The 17,453-nt window shown below is 32.2% G+C and overlaps 1 protein-coding gene across 1 annotated transcript in view; it reads left to right on the forward strand.

Annotated features, from left to right (window-relative positions):
* The first annotated feature begins 1,588 nt into the window (after window positions 1–1,588).
* The window catches only part of LOC134709896 (ankyrin-3-like), a 33,094-nt gene continuing 17,229 nt past the window's right edge, over window positions 1,589–17,453 (forward strand). The window contains exons 1-2 of the mRNA XM_063570023.1: window positions 1,589–1,805; window positions 7,672–7,898. Of these exons, the coding sequence (XP_063426093.1) occupies window positions 1,589–1,805; window positions 7,672–7,898 (444 nt within the window). The remainder of the gene's footprint in view (window positions 1,806–7,671; window positions 7,899–17,453) is intronic.

Consider the following 17,453-nt stretch of genomic DNA (forward strand, 5'->3'; position numbering starts at 1 on the left):
AATCTTCTCCTCTACTGGGCCAAATTTAATCATCATTGGGGTATCTAGTTTAAGAGATGTGTGCGGTGACCCAGCCAATCAACCAAGGTGGATGCAATGGCTAAAAATAGAACATAGGGGTAAAATGTAGATTTTGGCTTATAACTCTGAAACCAAAGCATTTATAGCAAATCACACATGGGGGTTTAATTGTTTATCAAGTCAAAATCTATCAGCCCTGAAATTTTCAAATGAATCGGACAACCGTTTGTTGGGTTGCTGCCCATGAATTGGTAATTTTTAAGGACATTTTGCCGTTTTTGGTTATTATCTTGAATATTATTATAGATAGAGATAAACTGTAAACAGCAATTATGTAAGATCTACAAATAAGTTAACATGACCAAAACTGTCAGTTAATCCCTTAAGGAGTTATTGCCCTTTACAGTCAAATTTTAAAATTTTTCATAAATTTTGTAATTTTTTGTAAGTTTTAACAAAATAATTTCCTCTGTAACTATAATGGGTCAAGTTCATTATAGGTAGAGATCATTGTAAGTAGCGAGAATGTTAAGTAAAGTAAGATCTTCAAACACATTACCATCACAAAAACACAATTTTGTCATTAATCCATCTGTGTCCTTTGTTTAATATGCACATATACCAAGGTGAGCGACATAGGCTCTTAAGAGCCTCTAGTTTAATTGGATACAATCACTTCTTCTTTTTTTAAATCTTTTTAAAAATTCGTAATACCACAAAAACATAAAAAAGTATGAGTTAATTCTGTTTTTAACTGCTAAAATTACTAACTACACTTGCTAAATTTGCATATCTGTCAAATGAATGTATATTCATACTGGTAATATAAGAAAAATAATTAAAAATACTACTTTATATCAAGAATAAATCACCAAATGTGCATAAATTCCAGAGTTCACTTATTGCCTAAAATTATGTTCGGCAATAGGGTGAATAATCATTATAAGATATCAGGAAATAAGCTTAATTGTTGAAGGCCGTACGGTGACCTATAGTTGTTAATGTCTGTGTCATTTTGGTCTTTTGTGGATAGTTGTCTCATTGGAAATCATACCACATCTTCTTTTTTATAATTAATGCCTGAAAATTTCAGGCAATAACTTAATGCCTAGGCATTAGCTTATTGCCTATGATTTAAGATTAATGCCTAATTTCACCTATTGCCGCTAACATATATACCGTACGGTAACTACGTTTGAAAACATTACATTCATTGTTTTGATACTGTTAGGGTAAAAGGAGGATCTTATTGCAAATCACAGAAAGCCGACAGATTGTATTGCAGCAAGGATTTACAAAAACAATTTCATCAAATATACCTTTCACAAAAACGATAAAAACATTGGAAAAAAACCCATCGTGAATGAAGAGACAATGCTCATTACAAAATTAACGCTAACCATGCAGGGACATCCACGAAAACATAGAAAGCTTATTGGTTCCGTGTTTTGTTAAAGTCCTATAAACATATACGCTATACTTTCAGGAAATACTGGAAAGCTCTTTGTCAATTTGCGTAATTCAAACAATCTGCACTTCTGTAATAAACGATAACAATTTCAACAAGATGGCTTCTCTTTCTCAAGAGGAGGAAAACTATGTCAGAATGAGTTTATTGCTGACAGGAATATCTCTACATGCAGCTAGAACCTTCTTTGATCTTGAATTCCATCCGTCATGTTTAGAATCGTCTTTAAAGAAGGCACACAACAAACTGATGGAGTTGAAAAAGAAACATGTTATAAATGAATTACAGTGGAACCTACTGTTCACTCGTTCTCCTGGTAAGTGCAAAGTATTGATTTTAATTGGTCACTTCAATCTCAAGCTGTATTAACCAATCACTGAGTAAATGAAAATTTTGTGTATATAATGAACTTTTTTTGTATCAATGACAGAATTCTGTCTGTACAAAATCTTTATTCCTGTAATGGTTCTGTTTATAGGTTTACTTTATATGACTTCAATTGCTAGTCACAGTGAAACTTTCGACTTGTTTGCTTACGGTGCTATACAAACATGTGAGCTGTTAACATCTTGTTGTGTCTGTCAACCGATTACCTTTTCCTGATTTGCTTATCAGCTGTATGCTGTCCGTAAATGCTCTTAAAAGTTTTCTCATCGGAAACTGTTCGATAGATTGGCACCAAAGTCTTCTGCTTCATTTCAGGATATCTACTTTAAAGTTTGTGATGTTCGTCAAGAAGGATTAACTAACATGACTACCTATGTGTGTGGTATATTTTTTAGAAGAAAAAATATAGCAATTAGTGAAAATATGTGTAGGGTTAAAATGATTAACAGGACAAGCTCAATCTTCCCTATCGGCCTGTTTTAAATTTATCGCTACAGAATAGTTGACCAATCTGTATAACTTTTCGGCTGTTATTTTGAATATCTAAAAAAAATGACTGGCACTGAATGATTTACCTGACCTGGAAATATCTAAAATGCAAAACAACCAGTTTTAACAGTTATTGCCCCAAAAGTAAAATAACGAAAATACCGAACGCCTAATAGATATCAAATTTTTTGTTAAGAGTGCATAATCTAAAATATCAAAGCAATGTTAAAAATGTAGATTTTCACTTAACATTTTTAAATTTAAGAATTCTGAGAACCTGTTTTCCGTATTATTGCATCTTAAATTGCAATTTTTACAACTGTTTCCCATTTGTATGCCCCACCTACGAAAGCCCGATGTATAAGACTTTCTACCCCAATTTCACGGTCAACTGAACATAAAAAATGAAAGTGCGAGTTTCAGGTTAAAGTTTTTGGTCAAGGTAGTTTTCGATGAATTTGAAGTTAAATCAACTTGAAACTTACTACACATGTTCACTATGGTATGATCTTTCTAATTTTAATGCCAAATTATTTTTTACCCAATTTCATGGTCCATTGAACATTGAGAATTATAGTGCGAGTTGGGCATTCGTGTACTTTGAGCACATTCTTGGTTTTTTTTTTATGTAACCCTTAATAATTACAATAGCGTGGGAAATACAAATTAAGTCAGCAGCTAAAAAAAACCAACTAAAATAAGCAGTAAGATGTCGTTACAAGCAGATTTCACTATGTAAGTGATTCAGGCACAAATGCTCCTCTCGATAAAAACAGATAGAAATAGTAAATAGTTATCAAAGGTACCAGGCTATGATATGATACGTTAGACGCGTGTTTCGTTTACATAAGACTCATTAATTACGCTCAGATCAAAAAAGTTATAAAGCCAAATAAGTACAAAGTAGCTGAGCCTAATATCTCAGATATATTTCCCTAACCTCTTCCAATGTTAATCATCAAATAAAAAAACATATTATGAAATTAGGAAACATAAAATGTGCATTGGAAAAAAAACTGATCAATTCTAACAAGTATGCACATTACGAGGTCAACTGATGAAATTATACAAATTAATATCATGCAAACAATCTGTAGCAGTACTGAAATTGACGGGGTCGTGAATAAGAAATCAATGAAGATTGTTAATCCTTTCAATAGACTGTTATACAAGTTAGAGGTTAAGGTAGCTATGGAACCAGATGTTATTCGTCATTTTCTACATTAGGAAATAGAATTGAGAATGGAAATGGGGAATGTGTCAAAGAGACAACAACCCGACCAAATAAAAAACAACAGCAGAGGGTCACCAACAGGTCTTCAATGTAGCCAGAAATTCCCGCACCCGGAGGCGTCCTTCAGCTGGCCTCTAAACAAATATATACTAGTCCAGTGATAATGAACGTCATACTAATTTCCAAATTGTACACAGGAAACTAAAATTAGAATAATACAAGACTAACAAAGGCCAGAGGCTCCTGACTTGGGACAGGCGCAAAAATGCGGCGGGGTTAAACATGTTTGTGAGATCTCAACCCTCCCCCTATACATCTAACCAATGTAGAAAAGTAAACTCATAACAATACGCACATTAAAATTCAGTTCAAGAGAAGTCCGAGTCTGATGTCAGAAGATGTAACCAAAGAAAATAAACAAAATGACAATAATACATAAATAACAACAGACTACTAGCAGTTAACTGACATGCCAGCTCCAGACTTCAATTAAACTGACTGAAAGATTATGATTTCATCATATGAACATCAGGCACAATCCTTCCCGTTAGGGGTTTAGTATCATACCATCATAACATATATGAGAAGGACTTAACCCGTGTCATGCCAACAACTGTTTTTAGAATAAATGTGTTTAGTTCCGATGCAAATACCTTATCAGTGACTCAATATTAACTCCAAAATATGCAATATTTAATGACTTGACAACAGTATCGTAATTATATCCCTTCTTAATTTTATTCAAAGGTTTTGTAAGTTTCTGAGGTGAATACTGACACCTTTGTGCTTTATAAAGAATATTTCCATAAAAAATTGGATGTGAAATACCTGAACGTATTAGAAGTCTGCATGTTGAGCTATATTTACGAATGATGTCTTTATACCGATGATAAAATTCAGTAGACTAGTTTGTGATATCGAAAACCCTGGTGTAATAATTTTTCAGTAATACATAAATTTCTCTCGTTAAAATCTAAAACATTGTTGCATACACGAGCGAATCGTACAAGTTGAGATATATAAACACCGTAAGATGGTGACAAGGGAACGTCACCATCTAAAAACGGATAATTAACGATAGGAAATGAAAAATCATCCCTTTTATCATAAATTTTAGTATTCAGCTTTCCATTAGTGATATAGATATCAAGATCGAGAAAAGGGCAGTGGTCATTGTTAGTATTAGCTTTATTTAAAGTAAGTTCAACAGGATAAATTTCATTAATATACATACTGAAGTCGTCATTATTGAGAGCCAAAATATCAGCCAAATATCTAAAAGTATTATTAGATTTGTTTATCAGATGTTGTTTCGATGGGTCTTTGCTTATTTTTGTCATAAATTGTAACTCATAACAATACAAAAAGAGGTCCGCAATAAGTGGTGCACAGTAAGTCCCCATTGGAATTCCGATAATCTGACGATATACGGAATTCCCAAAGCGAACAAAAATGTTATCTAGTAAAAATTCAAGGGCATATATAGTATCAAAGCATGTCCAATTAACATAGTTTTTTTGTTTATTGCTACTAAAAAATGAACTAAAAGAGTTTGAACATATATATTCACATTCTGACTTTTTGAATGCCCATTTAATTAGGTGTGTGAATTTTTTCTTAATGAGAATGTGAGGCAATTTGGTATACAGGGTAGAAAAATCAAAACTTTGAACAGAATCAAAATCACCAATATAAGCATGCAATTTATCAAGTACTTCCAACGAGTTCTTGACACTCCCAAAGTAATTTATTCCACTATTTTCGAAGGCCTTATTTGAACAATTTATTATCAGGTTTTTAATTGTACCAAGTGTGCTGGTAAGAAGAATAGAAAATTTAGTAGTTGAACAATGGCTTGAAGACGAAATAAATCTATATTTGTAAGGGGTTTTGTGTAGCTTCGGAAGCCAATACATAGTAGGGACTTTCATTGTATTTGGCTCTGCTTGTAAAGCGGTGGCTAAAAGTTTATGTTTGTTACAGATTTCGTTTTCTGAAAATGGAGTCAGTTGGAATGTTGGTGAATTGGTGATTTCCTTTTTCAGAACCTCAATGTAAAATTTACGTCAAACAATAATAATATTATTAGCAGCTTTATCGGCCGGGACAAAAACAAATTCCTTTACTAGTTCTTTTAGTTTATGTTTGATACGAGAAATAGGTTTATTGTGGTTATTGTTAATAGTAAAATGTTCTTTAAAATGTTGAATACGTATATCAACTATCTTCATTACTGAATTAAAAAAAGAGTCCAAAGATTTTTTGTCAGCTTTTTCCCGTTTTATCCATTTCATACAGTAAGTATGGAGTGAGTCGTGGATGATATTACGACACTCATTCCAATTAATAATTGACGGGGGACGATATTTAGGTCCTTTACTGAGGAATGATTTTAACTCTCGGTCTTGAACGATGTTAAGATCTCCTGTTATAACATGGGAAATGGGTCCATAAATATATCCGGAATTACTGCAATTACATGAAGTAGGTGTATTTTCACTGATATTAACATCTTTACACAATTGACTATAATTAAACACAAATTTCCTGGTAGATTTCTTGTAAATATAACAAATAAGAGGTAGCTCAGTATTGTCAAAATATCCAGGAATTTGTTCTTTAACAGAATGGTCGTTAAATATACCGGCAAAATTTACAAAATCAAAGCCTTTATTGACATACTTAATTTTAATAAAATGTTTTTTTATGATCTTCAGGGCGATCAATTTTGGGAAATAATTTAGAATAACAATATGCCATAATAATTTGAACAATTTCATACTTAGGACTGCTATATGAAATTGTGTTGCAATCCTCCAAAATTTTATTAAACTTATTAACCGGTAACGAACAGAGTTTTGTTAACAGATAATGTCTGCCGTTATTTTTTGAAATGGAAATTAGGTCCGAAATATTGGTATGATTGGCCCGAAATTTTCTTTGATTGCGATTTGTTCTACGACCGTGAGAACATTTTTTACGAACAGTTTTAGAAACTATATCCAAAATGTTAACGGAATTGGTTCTAGATATATTACCAATTCTTATGATATTATCATTTAGACCGAGAGGGAAAACTGTCTGTAATTTTTTTAATCCAATTTAATTCAATTATTTTCCGTGATCGTACAAACTTTGAATGCGATTCACCAGGCTGCTTATTTACTACTTCTAAAGGTTGAACTGCTAAATAATTAAAAGGATGGTTGTGCTTCTTAAGGTGTTGGTAAATGATACTTTTGAATTTATTGGGTCTCTTAAAACGATATAGATGTTCTTGAGTGCGTTTACATAAATATCGTCCAGTTTCTCCTACGTACTGAATACCACACCCCGGTTTGTTTCATGTGAGTAAATAAATAATACTGTTTGTTTTTCAAGTTATATCAGTTTCAAAATTTAAAGAAAATGTGCGACCATTAAACGTGGACCTTACCGTATTGTTGGTGGAAAGACGGGGACATGTAAGTCATTTTTTGGCAGGACACTTATCGATAGAAGGGTAACCACGATTTTTATTGTTAAAAATGTTAGCGATGGTAGTATTTTTAGATAACCGATTTTGAAGATTGAGACGTGTAGATACCCTTTGAACAAGTTTAGTATTTAGTAATTTTCCATTTCTAAGCTTCATAATTGTTTTGTTAGTGAATTATGTAATAAAGGAGCAAAGATTGGCGTCCAGATGACTGTTCCAAATTTGGAATATGCCAGTTGTCTTCCATCCGTTTGTATTTGTGGGTTTTTGATTTCGCAATTTGATAAGGGTTTTTCCATTTTGAATTTTCATTGAAGTTTGGTGATTTTGTTATTGTACTTTGTTATAAAGTTTAAGGCGGTCACATTTCCGTCACCATGTCTTAATTTGACTTATTATAGTACATTTAACAAACGCTGCCTTTTGAATTATTACAGAAGACTATGCAAATAGAATTATGTTGTGTTTTCTTTTTGTACAACTCATTCCGGTTGTTGTCTTGTTACTTTCTGTATTGTTTCTTGCTTTCAATCCAGGTATTCCAGATTTTAATATATATCAATGCCTACCTAAATAATGTTTTATCATTTGTAGATATTCCAGATTCTAAAACTTTTGATGTCACTTTAATGACAGCATTACTCAGAAATTTGACAAAAATTTCTCCTCTTTGTGGATATGATATTTTACCTTCTGCCATTGACACAACACCTGCAGCAGATTTGGTTAGAATCAAGCACTACAGAAACAACATGGCTCACCTGAACGATGGGAAATTAGACACTGTGGTCTTCAATGCTAATTGGAATGATATCACCAATGTATGTAGTTCTATTCAATTATTTGTATGCCCCGCCTTCATGTCCTTGGGTCCCACTAACTACTTTTGTTTTCATGCTTGAAAATTTTATTTACTTTAATATATAACGTATACTAAGGTCAAGTATTCTTATCAGCATTGAATGTTCTTTAAAATGTCAACGAATTGCATAGATTTGAATTGAACTTAGCGGTCATGTGTATCTTTGAAAGCTTTTTTTAGTCTAACGTTGTCAGCATCGTCGTCGTCATCATCATGGTCGTCATCTATCGAAGATATCTGATTTCCGGACAATAACTTGAGTACAAATGTGATGAATTATTCTCTAGCAAGTTGAAAATTAAATAAGGTTTCATAATTTGATTAACTGCTTTGATTCACAAAAACTCATTCATATGCATATCAAAACGACGGTTTTATATGATTTTTACCTATAACAATATGAAATCCAACCGACCTGCAATAATATCTAGGACCAGAGATAGTGAACATAATAATTATCAATCATCATTTTGAGCTTATTTTCGAATATCCCTTATTATGGTAACAATATAATCTGATTAATAATTTAATGAATACACGTTTAAACCCGATCAAACAACAGTTAAATTCTTTGATCACAGCGAAATCACCATTTGAAAGGCGAGGATTGCATTCAATAGTGTACCTTTAACATAGGGCTACGTGGATGTCGACTACTGGCCTAATAGCTAGCATAAAGTTATTGTATATATCTAGATACACCTGATTTCACTCCCGGTTTTTAGTGGAGTTCGTGTTGTTTCTTATTTATAATTTGTTACTGTTGATGTAACTGTCTTTTGGTTTTATGAGTCTTTCTTTACTCCTTGATTTTGATTGTTACTGTCTTATATATCTAGATAGCGTATACAAATTTCTGCTTTCTAGATAATCCAAAATGGCGTCGGATAGGTATTTGATAATAACGTCATTTAGATAGCCTAGATACGTAGCATATTCAGTGTCTGAGTAGAAAGTTGACGAACTAGGAATATGTCAAAGAACGTCTCGTCCTTTTTCTAAAAAAGTTTATCGGAAGGTACCAAGACCTTGTTGATAAATATTCCATATCAACTTCACAAAAAATACATGATGATCTTGATGTATAGATTCTGCGTACTGATGTTGTTTATCGGCATCTTAACAACTTGTTTTATTGTTCTTTCATTTGTCTTTGTTCTATTATTTATATTACTTTTACTGTTGGATTGTTTTATGTGATATCTGTTTAACGTGGCTCGGTACTTATACATCCCGTCAATGTATTTGTATTGTCTTTCATTTTTTGTGTTTTGTATATGCGACTTTTTGTATTTCTTTGGTTCTTATAACGTGACTTTGTACTTTAAAAGATCCCGTCAGTATGATATTGTTCTATTTTATGTCATTATGATATATTTCTATTATGAATTACAAAATACGTTGAACAACAGGTAAACAGACAGAAAGTCACAGGACAAAAAGTCACAGGACATAAAGTCACAAATTTAATAGGACAAAAAGTCACAGGACAAAAAGTCACAAATAATTTGTTGACAATTGTTTGAATATATAAGAGAAATATCTTGAAATATTTACTTTTTAATACAATTAATCATATCAAAATTTAGGTAATGTGTCATTATACTTGAACAATCAAGATTTATTTAATTTTAATCATGCAAAAGATATATTTCTTGGCATCATAAAGCCATTTAAGTGACAAGCCACTTTGACATTTAGTTTTTTTTAACAATTATTTGATCATCTTTGATATATTTTTGATAAATGGTGTCTACAAAGTTGGTTAATACCCAATAGTTCAAGAAAAAAAACCTAATTATTTTTGCAGAAATAAGCGGTTTTTTCTTCAAATAAAATAATCAGAAAAAAATAATTAATAGCGGAATTACCTATTTGTGAATTCTTATAAATTCTATATAACTTTTGGACTATTTTAAATCTCGGTCTATTTCTGAAATTTATTCTTAAATACTTTTGATTTTTTAACCCTGTATGCTAACATTGCCTATGTGAAATTTTAAAATTGTTTGTATGTACATTGAACGACAAATATATGTGACGTAATTTTCTGACGTCAGACACGCAAATCAATGAATGTGTTTGTAGATAGATGGTTTTGTGTTCTGTTAAATTGTTCCTTTTAAAATTGTTATACGATGATGACTGCTGTTCCCATGTTTTGACTATTTTATTTATTATGTCTGTTTAGTTAACGCATCATTGTAAATATAACGGAATTTGATGAGACGGTCATCAAAGTGAGAGGGTTAGCGCTATAAAACCAGGTTTAATCCACCATTTTCTACATTTGAAAATGCCTGTACAAAGTCAGGAATATGACAGTTCTTGTCCATTCGTTTTTGATGCGTTTTGTTATTTGATTTTGCCATGTGATTATGGACTTTCCGAATTGATTTTCCTCTAAGTTCAGTATTTTTGTGATATGACTTTTCATTCATCATATATGGATATCTAAGACATGGCGGCTATATTAGCTGTCACGACATTGACCCTGATGATAGAAGTCGCTAATGCATTAACCATTCACATGCATTTAACCATTCACTGAGATTCACAAGAGAGTCTAAAGCTTAATATGTTACCACGTTTCTCTCATTAAGACAATTGCCATGTCAATTATTCCAGGGAAGAGTTGTTTTATTACTTTGATTTTAACAGTCGCATGGAACAAAATATTCGAAATTATAAAATCTGATGAAAATATCTAAAACAAAGGTGAAAGTAATCAAGGTGACATTTTAAAACTCAAAAGTCAAGCAAATCTGACAACGCCATGGGGAATAAAGACAAAAAAGTTCATAAAGACAAAGAAGCCAAAAGTTAAAATCTTGGAAAATTGCTCAACTGTGAAGCCCATCACTAGACTATAATTCAAATCTTCGTTAGTTTGTTTAAATGCAATATTATGGAGGCATATTCAATAAAAATTTAGCACAAGCGTGAAACATATGAAACGTAGTTGAACAATGATTTACCAGTGTTCTCTAATAAATTTCAAAAGTGGTGGTATGAAGAAAAACTAGTATTTCAAAAGTTAGAAGCAATTAACAAGAAACTGATTGTTTGAATGTCACGTTGGCAGTCCATAAATCCTCCAAAAGCAAACGTTTGACTATACTCTAGTTTTTGAAATACTGTTGACATCCTTAATAGTATTCCATAAAAATATATAGGATATTCAAAAATACTGGTATGATCGAAACAATTGGATGAATGATTAAAGAAGTAGTTGTCCTTCAAAGATGATTATTTACTAATTTCCGATTATATTTGTGCGTTCAGTCTTGATAAAGTTGCATGGCTGTTTTTAGGACGTTATTGCACATTCAATGTGCGCAATGAATATACAACTGCAGATTTGTTATGCTCCATTCTTTCGCAAGAATAATATTAACAACAAACAAACAATTGAAATTTGAAATTTTTGAAATGATTATTTGTCATGGCATTTATTCAACAATATAAACCAACAAACAACCAGCATCAACAAACTGGCCAACAAGTTAAAACTTGATGACAATTGGTCACTGAAGGGAAACCAACAGTAAATGCATAACAATTTCTAGCTGCTGGGCAGATCCATAACAGCATTTTTACAGTTATGGGTTTTTTGCTTGTGAGAGAGCTGTCCACTTATTCTATTATCATGATTAATGATCTATTTCTTATACTGTATTTTTTATCCTGTCTATGGTTTTACTAAGAGTTCTTATATTTTCCTCTATTAGCCTTTTAATAGGTCCGGGACGCAGTTATCGTCCTTCTTTCGTTGAATATAGTCCCTAATGCGGACGGTGTTTTACATTTGATTCATACACTTTTCTATTCGATTTCCTTATATTTAATGCATAATATAGTCATGTGGAATGGAAATTACATGTCTAAACAGTTTATAGTAATTTTACGTTAAGATAAATTAGTAATCTGGTCCAGTTTGAAAAGGTCATAATGACTTTCGGCCTCATTTTATCTTCTCATAACCCTTTAAATAATCATGAATTTACGAAATGGTAAGAAAACACTAAACACCAATCCTTCTAGGATATTCACGTGCTCTAAAAACCTTATTCCAAATATTAATTCAACCACCGTCAATCGAAATTCCCATCTAAATTTAGCAGTTTTTATAATTGTGTTAAAGTTGGCAATGCTGCTGCAGCCAGATTATTCAATAAAAATGCACGTGGATATCCACAAATATTTCCGTGGAATGCCAGAAAATGACAAACCTGTTCTAGATTATCTTCTGATAATACTTTAAGGTCAACAGATAACGGCGATCTTTTTCGCTTTCCTTTATCTGTGACATAACATGAAAAACCCAAAGCCTCATTTATATGGTTACATGAACAAAGCCAAATGTGGTATACAATATGTAGGACAAACAGGACGGGAGCTTAATGAACGATATTTGAATAAATCACTACCAAAATTGGCATTTTAGAATCAAATGCTAAATCCGCCATGACAATTAAAGCAGCATAAATTCAATGACAATATAATCAACTAGTTGTTATTCTTTTCAACATACAACAAAATAAACAAACAATATCATTCATGCATTGGATAAACAGAATTATTTGGTGTATAATAAAATTGTTCTAAAGCAGTTTTGAAGCATTGCCAATAAACGACAAAAGGACGCCATCATGACTAAATAAAGATTGATGTTTGTCTTCAAAATCAGAATGAGTTATAGTGTAACCCCCAGTTTTATTTAAATGTGATTTAACTCCCCTATTTATACATTTCCTGGTTGCATTCATTGCTTTGAAATCATTTAAATATCTCCATTTCAACCTTGGTAAAATGCTTGAAAAAATAAGTTTACCTCCATTCACCATACGTACAACTATATCTATCATAAATTTAATATCAAATAGAAGTTTTGCACAGTTAACAAGTCCAATATCATTGCCACCATAGTGAAGCAAAACATTATCTGGTAAACCGCAATAAAGTATCAAATTCTCTACATTTGGAACAACGTTATATACTGATATACCGGACATTCCTACCCACATCAACTTGTAGCCTAACTTGTAGTCCGTTTCTGTGTGTGTTACATTTTAATGTTGTGTCGTTGTTCTCCTCTTATATTTAATGCGTTTCCCCGCAGTTTTAGTTTGTTACCCCGATTTTGTTTTTTGTCCATGGATTTATGAGTTTTGAACAGCGGTATACTACTGTTGCCTTTATTTATGCAACCCCAAATCATTTCCCAAAGGTCTTATTTGACTATGTGATGAGGCTTTGGCAACCAAGGAGGGTCAAATAATCCAAACCACAAAAATGCCTGAAAACAATTAAATTTATTTAATTTACCAAACGACTTAGCCTTATATATGATTTAAAAGAATTAGAATTCCATCTCCCCAGGGTTTGTATTTCTTCATCCGTTTTGCCTTCCAAGGTTGCAGCCCCTATCCGGAATGAATGCGTATTAAACTCCTCAGGATTCAAACTAATAAAACTTAAAGCAGACCTTAAAACAGCTAAAAACTGAAAACGAGTCAATTTATTATGATTAAGATGACAAAAAAGTTGGCCTTGAGAATCTGGACGTAACTGTAAGTAATCTTTTAACATTTTGACAACACACAGTTCGTTATCATTATCATTTGAAGACAATATTAAAGTTGTTGAACAACCAACTTGATCCGTCTTTGAAGACATTATTGTAACAAAAACTTCAGAATCAATACCATTAAATTTAATATCAGATGTTTTTAAAACATGATTATCAGCATTTTTGTTAACATATGTGATTTCTCCAATTCTCATAAATAAAAAAAATGGCTAAGGCAAATGCTGCCCTAAACAGTGTTGTCTCATTAATTGACTTACAAACATGATGAAGAATTAATATAATCCGTTTCAATACATCAACAGTAATAGGTTTTCTTGAATCAACTCTTTTACCCAAACGCTGCATACCTTTATACATTTTTTTCCAAAATGAATGATTTGCTATAATCATTCCAATTATTAATTTTCAACTTATGATTAATTCCTGATAGATATGTTTTTGCAGTGGTGAAGGAATAACCGTTTTTTGAAAGATATGCAACGTAGTTAATTAGGTGATCAACAGGTGGTGGCCAACTTTCCTCTATTTGAAAACTGGTCCGAAATTTATTAAATGAACAGATTGCATTTTCATACACATTCGTTGTATTTGAAGAAACAGAGTGCTGTAAAAGTCTGACTTCGCCTTAAAAGGTTCCAGAACTCCACTGGAATTGGATGTGGACGATCGTTGGCTAATGGTACTTGACGTCGCTGAAAATTTGCACGAGATAATGCATCAGCAATTGCATTGTCCTTTGACAAAATATGAACAGCTTTAAACTGAAAATTAACAATTAGTGAACAGTAAACATTTATTCTCAAAATGGACATAACTCATTCAGATTTGCTTGAATTTTTGTTTAAAATATTCACTACTGCCAGATTATCAATGTGAAAAAGTATGTTTTTCTTGTAAAATTGAACAAACCACAAAAATATTGCAAGTGCTATTGGAATGATTTCAAGATATGTTATATCTTTAAATATTTCTGAACTATTCCATTCTTTAGGCCAATCGAGAAAAGTCCATTCACCATTAAGTAAGCAGCACACCCTTTACCTAATCCACCAGCACTATCTGTATATAGTTCAAGATCAAAATTTGATATCCATCCTATATACACATTTATCAAGGTCTGACGTCAAAAACATGTGCGCTGCCATTACTACGTCACGTGGTACGTCAGCCATAGCAGTAGTGAAATAACGCACGTTGTGACGTTGCATCAATACCAACATTATCGATCTGCTGTTTTCATTTGTTTTAATCCGTTTTTTCTTTAACTAATAAATGGATAGTGGGAAAAAAATATAAAAAAAAGGTGGTGGAAGTTCTTGTGCAGTCAATGGTTGCTGTAATAACCGTCGAAAATTAAATTCATGGAAAGAATCAATGTGTGAAATACACCGACAATTTCACGAAGACTGTGCATGTTTAATTCCATATAAATTTCATCTAATGCCGTCGGATGGTTAAATTAGAGCAGAATAGACGAATGCAATTAATATAAAAACTTTGCCGAAAAAAGTTTTCGTTTGCTTGGAACATTTTCTAGATGGATTGCCGACGGAAAGAAATCCATTTCCAAAACTTAAAATGGGTTATGAAAGGAAAGTTACACCTGGCCGGTGCAAAACTCATAAACATGATTCAAATGTTAAAAAACGTAAATTGATTGACTGTGATGATGACATTTCAGACTTTGAAGAACTGGATTTAAGTCTTGAAGGAACTGACCCGAAGCCGTCTGTAGTTTTTACGTTGTCAACCTGACTTTATCATGTGCGTCAACACAATATGAAGAAACTGACTTTGTACTGCACAACGACCATTCATATGCACACGCATGGACTGACTTACATGACTTACAGGATAAATTTTCCCAAACAAACCTTACATTAACCGAGGAGAAAGTAGTGCAAATAAAATTAGATGTAGGTACTATGTCAGCTACCCGACATATTGTGACTGATAGTGACTCATTACTTTATACTGGTGTGACTAAGGAAGTTTTTTTTTCACTTTGGTCGAGTGTATGTCCCAGTTTAACACTTTCAGCTTTCAACTCGATATTGCCGATCAAATAATGTTAGTTTTAATAAGGTTAAAACTTACCTTGATATTTCAAGATCTAGGCCGTAGGTTTGGAAATTCTGATAGCCTAGCGTGCAAAATGTTCAACTCTTGGATCCCATTGTTGGCAGATAAGTTAAAAGCTCTTATAATTTGGCTTCCAAGGGAAACATTAAGAGACTGCTGCTCAGAATCTTTCAGAGAAAACTACCATCGAACAACGTCCATAATAGATTGTGCTGAGACATAATTTTTTTATCCAAAGACCTACTAATTTGAAAAGTCGGGGCGAGACATATAGCAACTATAAATCTCACAATACGACTAAGTACATGGTAGGGATATCTCCTCATGGACAAATAATGTTTATATCAAAAGCGTTTTGGTGGACGTGCAAGTGACAAATTTCTTGTTGAAAAAAATGGTTTCCTTGATTATCTGTTACCTGGTGATGAAATAATGACCGATAGAGGCTTTACAATAGAGGATTTACTTTTCCCCCGAAGGGTTAAACTTAATATTACGTCCTTTACTAAGGGTAAGCCACAATTGAGTACTGATGATGTCACTTCTACACGAAGGATTGCACGTGTAAGAATCTACGTAGAAAGAGCAATCAGGCGACTGAAAGTGTTTAAAATCTTGAGTGGTACAGTACCTGTGTCTTCACTAAAACTTTTTGGCGACATTCTTATTGTTTGTTCTGCACTTGTGAATTTAAAATAAGATCTCATTCGAGATACATGTACCGAGGAAGACACTGAATGAATTATATCAAAACCAATGTTGTACCGTCCGTAAATAATTTTCTAGTAAATATGAATTTGTTTAATTAAAAAATGTAATTGTATTGTTTTGTTTTTTGTGTATACATTTTTGTAGATATTTTTGTCTTTGTATTTTGTTTTAAAACTTTTCGGTACTTGCATATCATATACAACGTAACATGTACTACAAATGACTAGTGTACCAAACATTTTTTTAAAGATGCATACATGTGTGTACTGTGTAATATGTACCAAATAAAACAACCACTGTGTGGATAATAATAATGAGCCAATTACTAAAAGATAAAATTTCAACTACAATATTCTCACCACAAGACACCTAAGATATTTATGGCATAACATGGCATAATAAAATGTTACTTAGTTGTATAAACTAATACTTCCGACATCAATCCATTTTAAATATCAACACTGCGTAAACATTGTGTATCATTTGATCTCCAAGATAAACATTATTGATCTACATGTATATTCGTACATGCTCAATTATCAATGGAGAAACAAAACGCCATGATTTTAAAATTGCAACTTGTATGAAGACAAATGGAAGAATAGGCATCTATCCACTTAGAAGATGCATTGTTCAAGAATTTATGATACAATGAATTGACTAGTGTTTAGTTGATTAATTGATTGTTGGTTGGTTGCTTAACGTCCAGTGGCAAATACTTCGTGCATATCGGGATGAAACATGTAGCTTGATTGGTATCTTTAGTTGTGTTTATTCGGGGTAGTTCACATTAGAAACTTGACTACTTTAAAATCAGATATTAATTAATGTTTTTATTTATTTCAAAAATATTATTGATTTTTTAAGTGTTCAATTTTAAGATACATACATGTATATTTAATATTGAAATTTGACATGACAAGAATGAATGCACTAACTAATTTCTAATTTCATGATTATATTGGCAACAAGAACACTTTGAGGAGGTTCATACATCTGTTTTAATTGTGAGGATTTTTTAAATAATATACAATCATAGTATGATACATGTAATAAATATGAAGGTTGTATCTACATTATACATTTACATTATTTATGTATGTACATGTGCCTGTCCCAAGTCAGGAG

Source organism: Mytilus trossulus, chromosome 3 (assembly GCF_036588685.1).
Source record: "Mytilus trossulus isolate FHL-02 chromosome 3, PNRI_Mtr1.1.1.hap1, whole genome shotgun sequence".
In the NCBI taxonomy this organism is placed as follows: Eukaryota; Metazoa; Mollusca; class Bivalvia; order Mytilida; family Mytilidae; genus Mytilus; species Mytilus trossulus.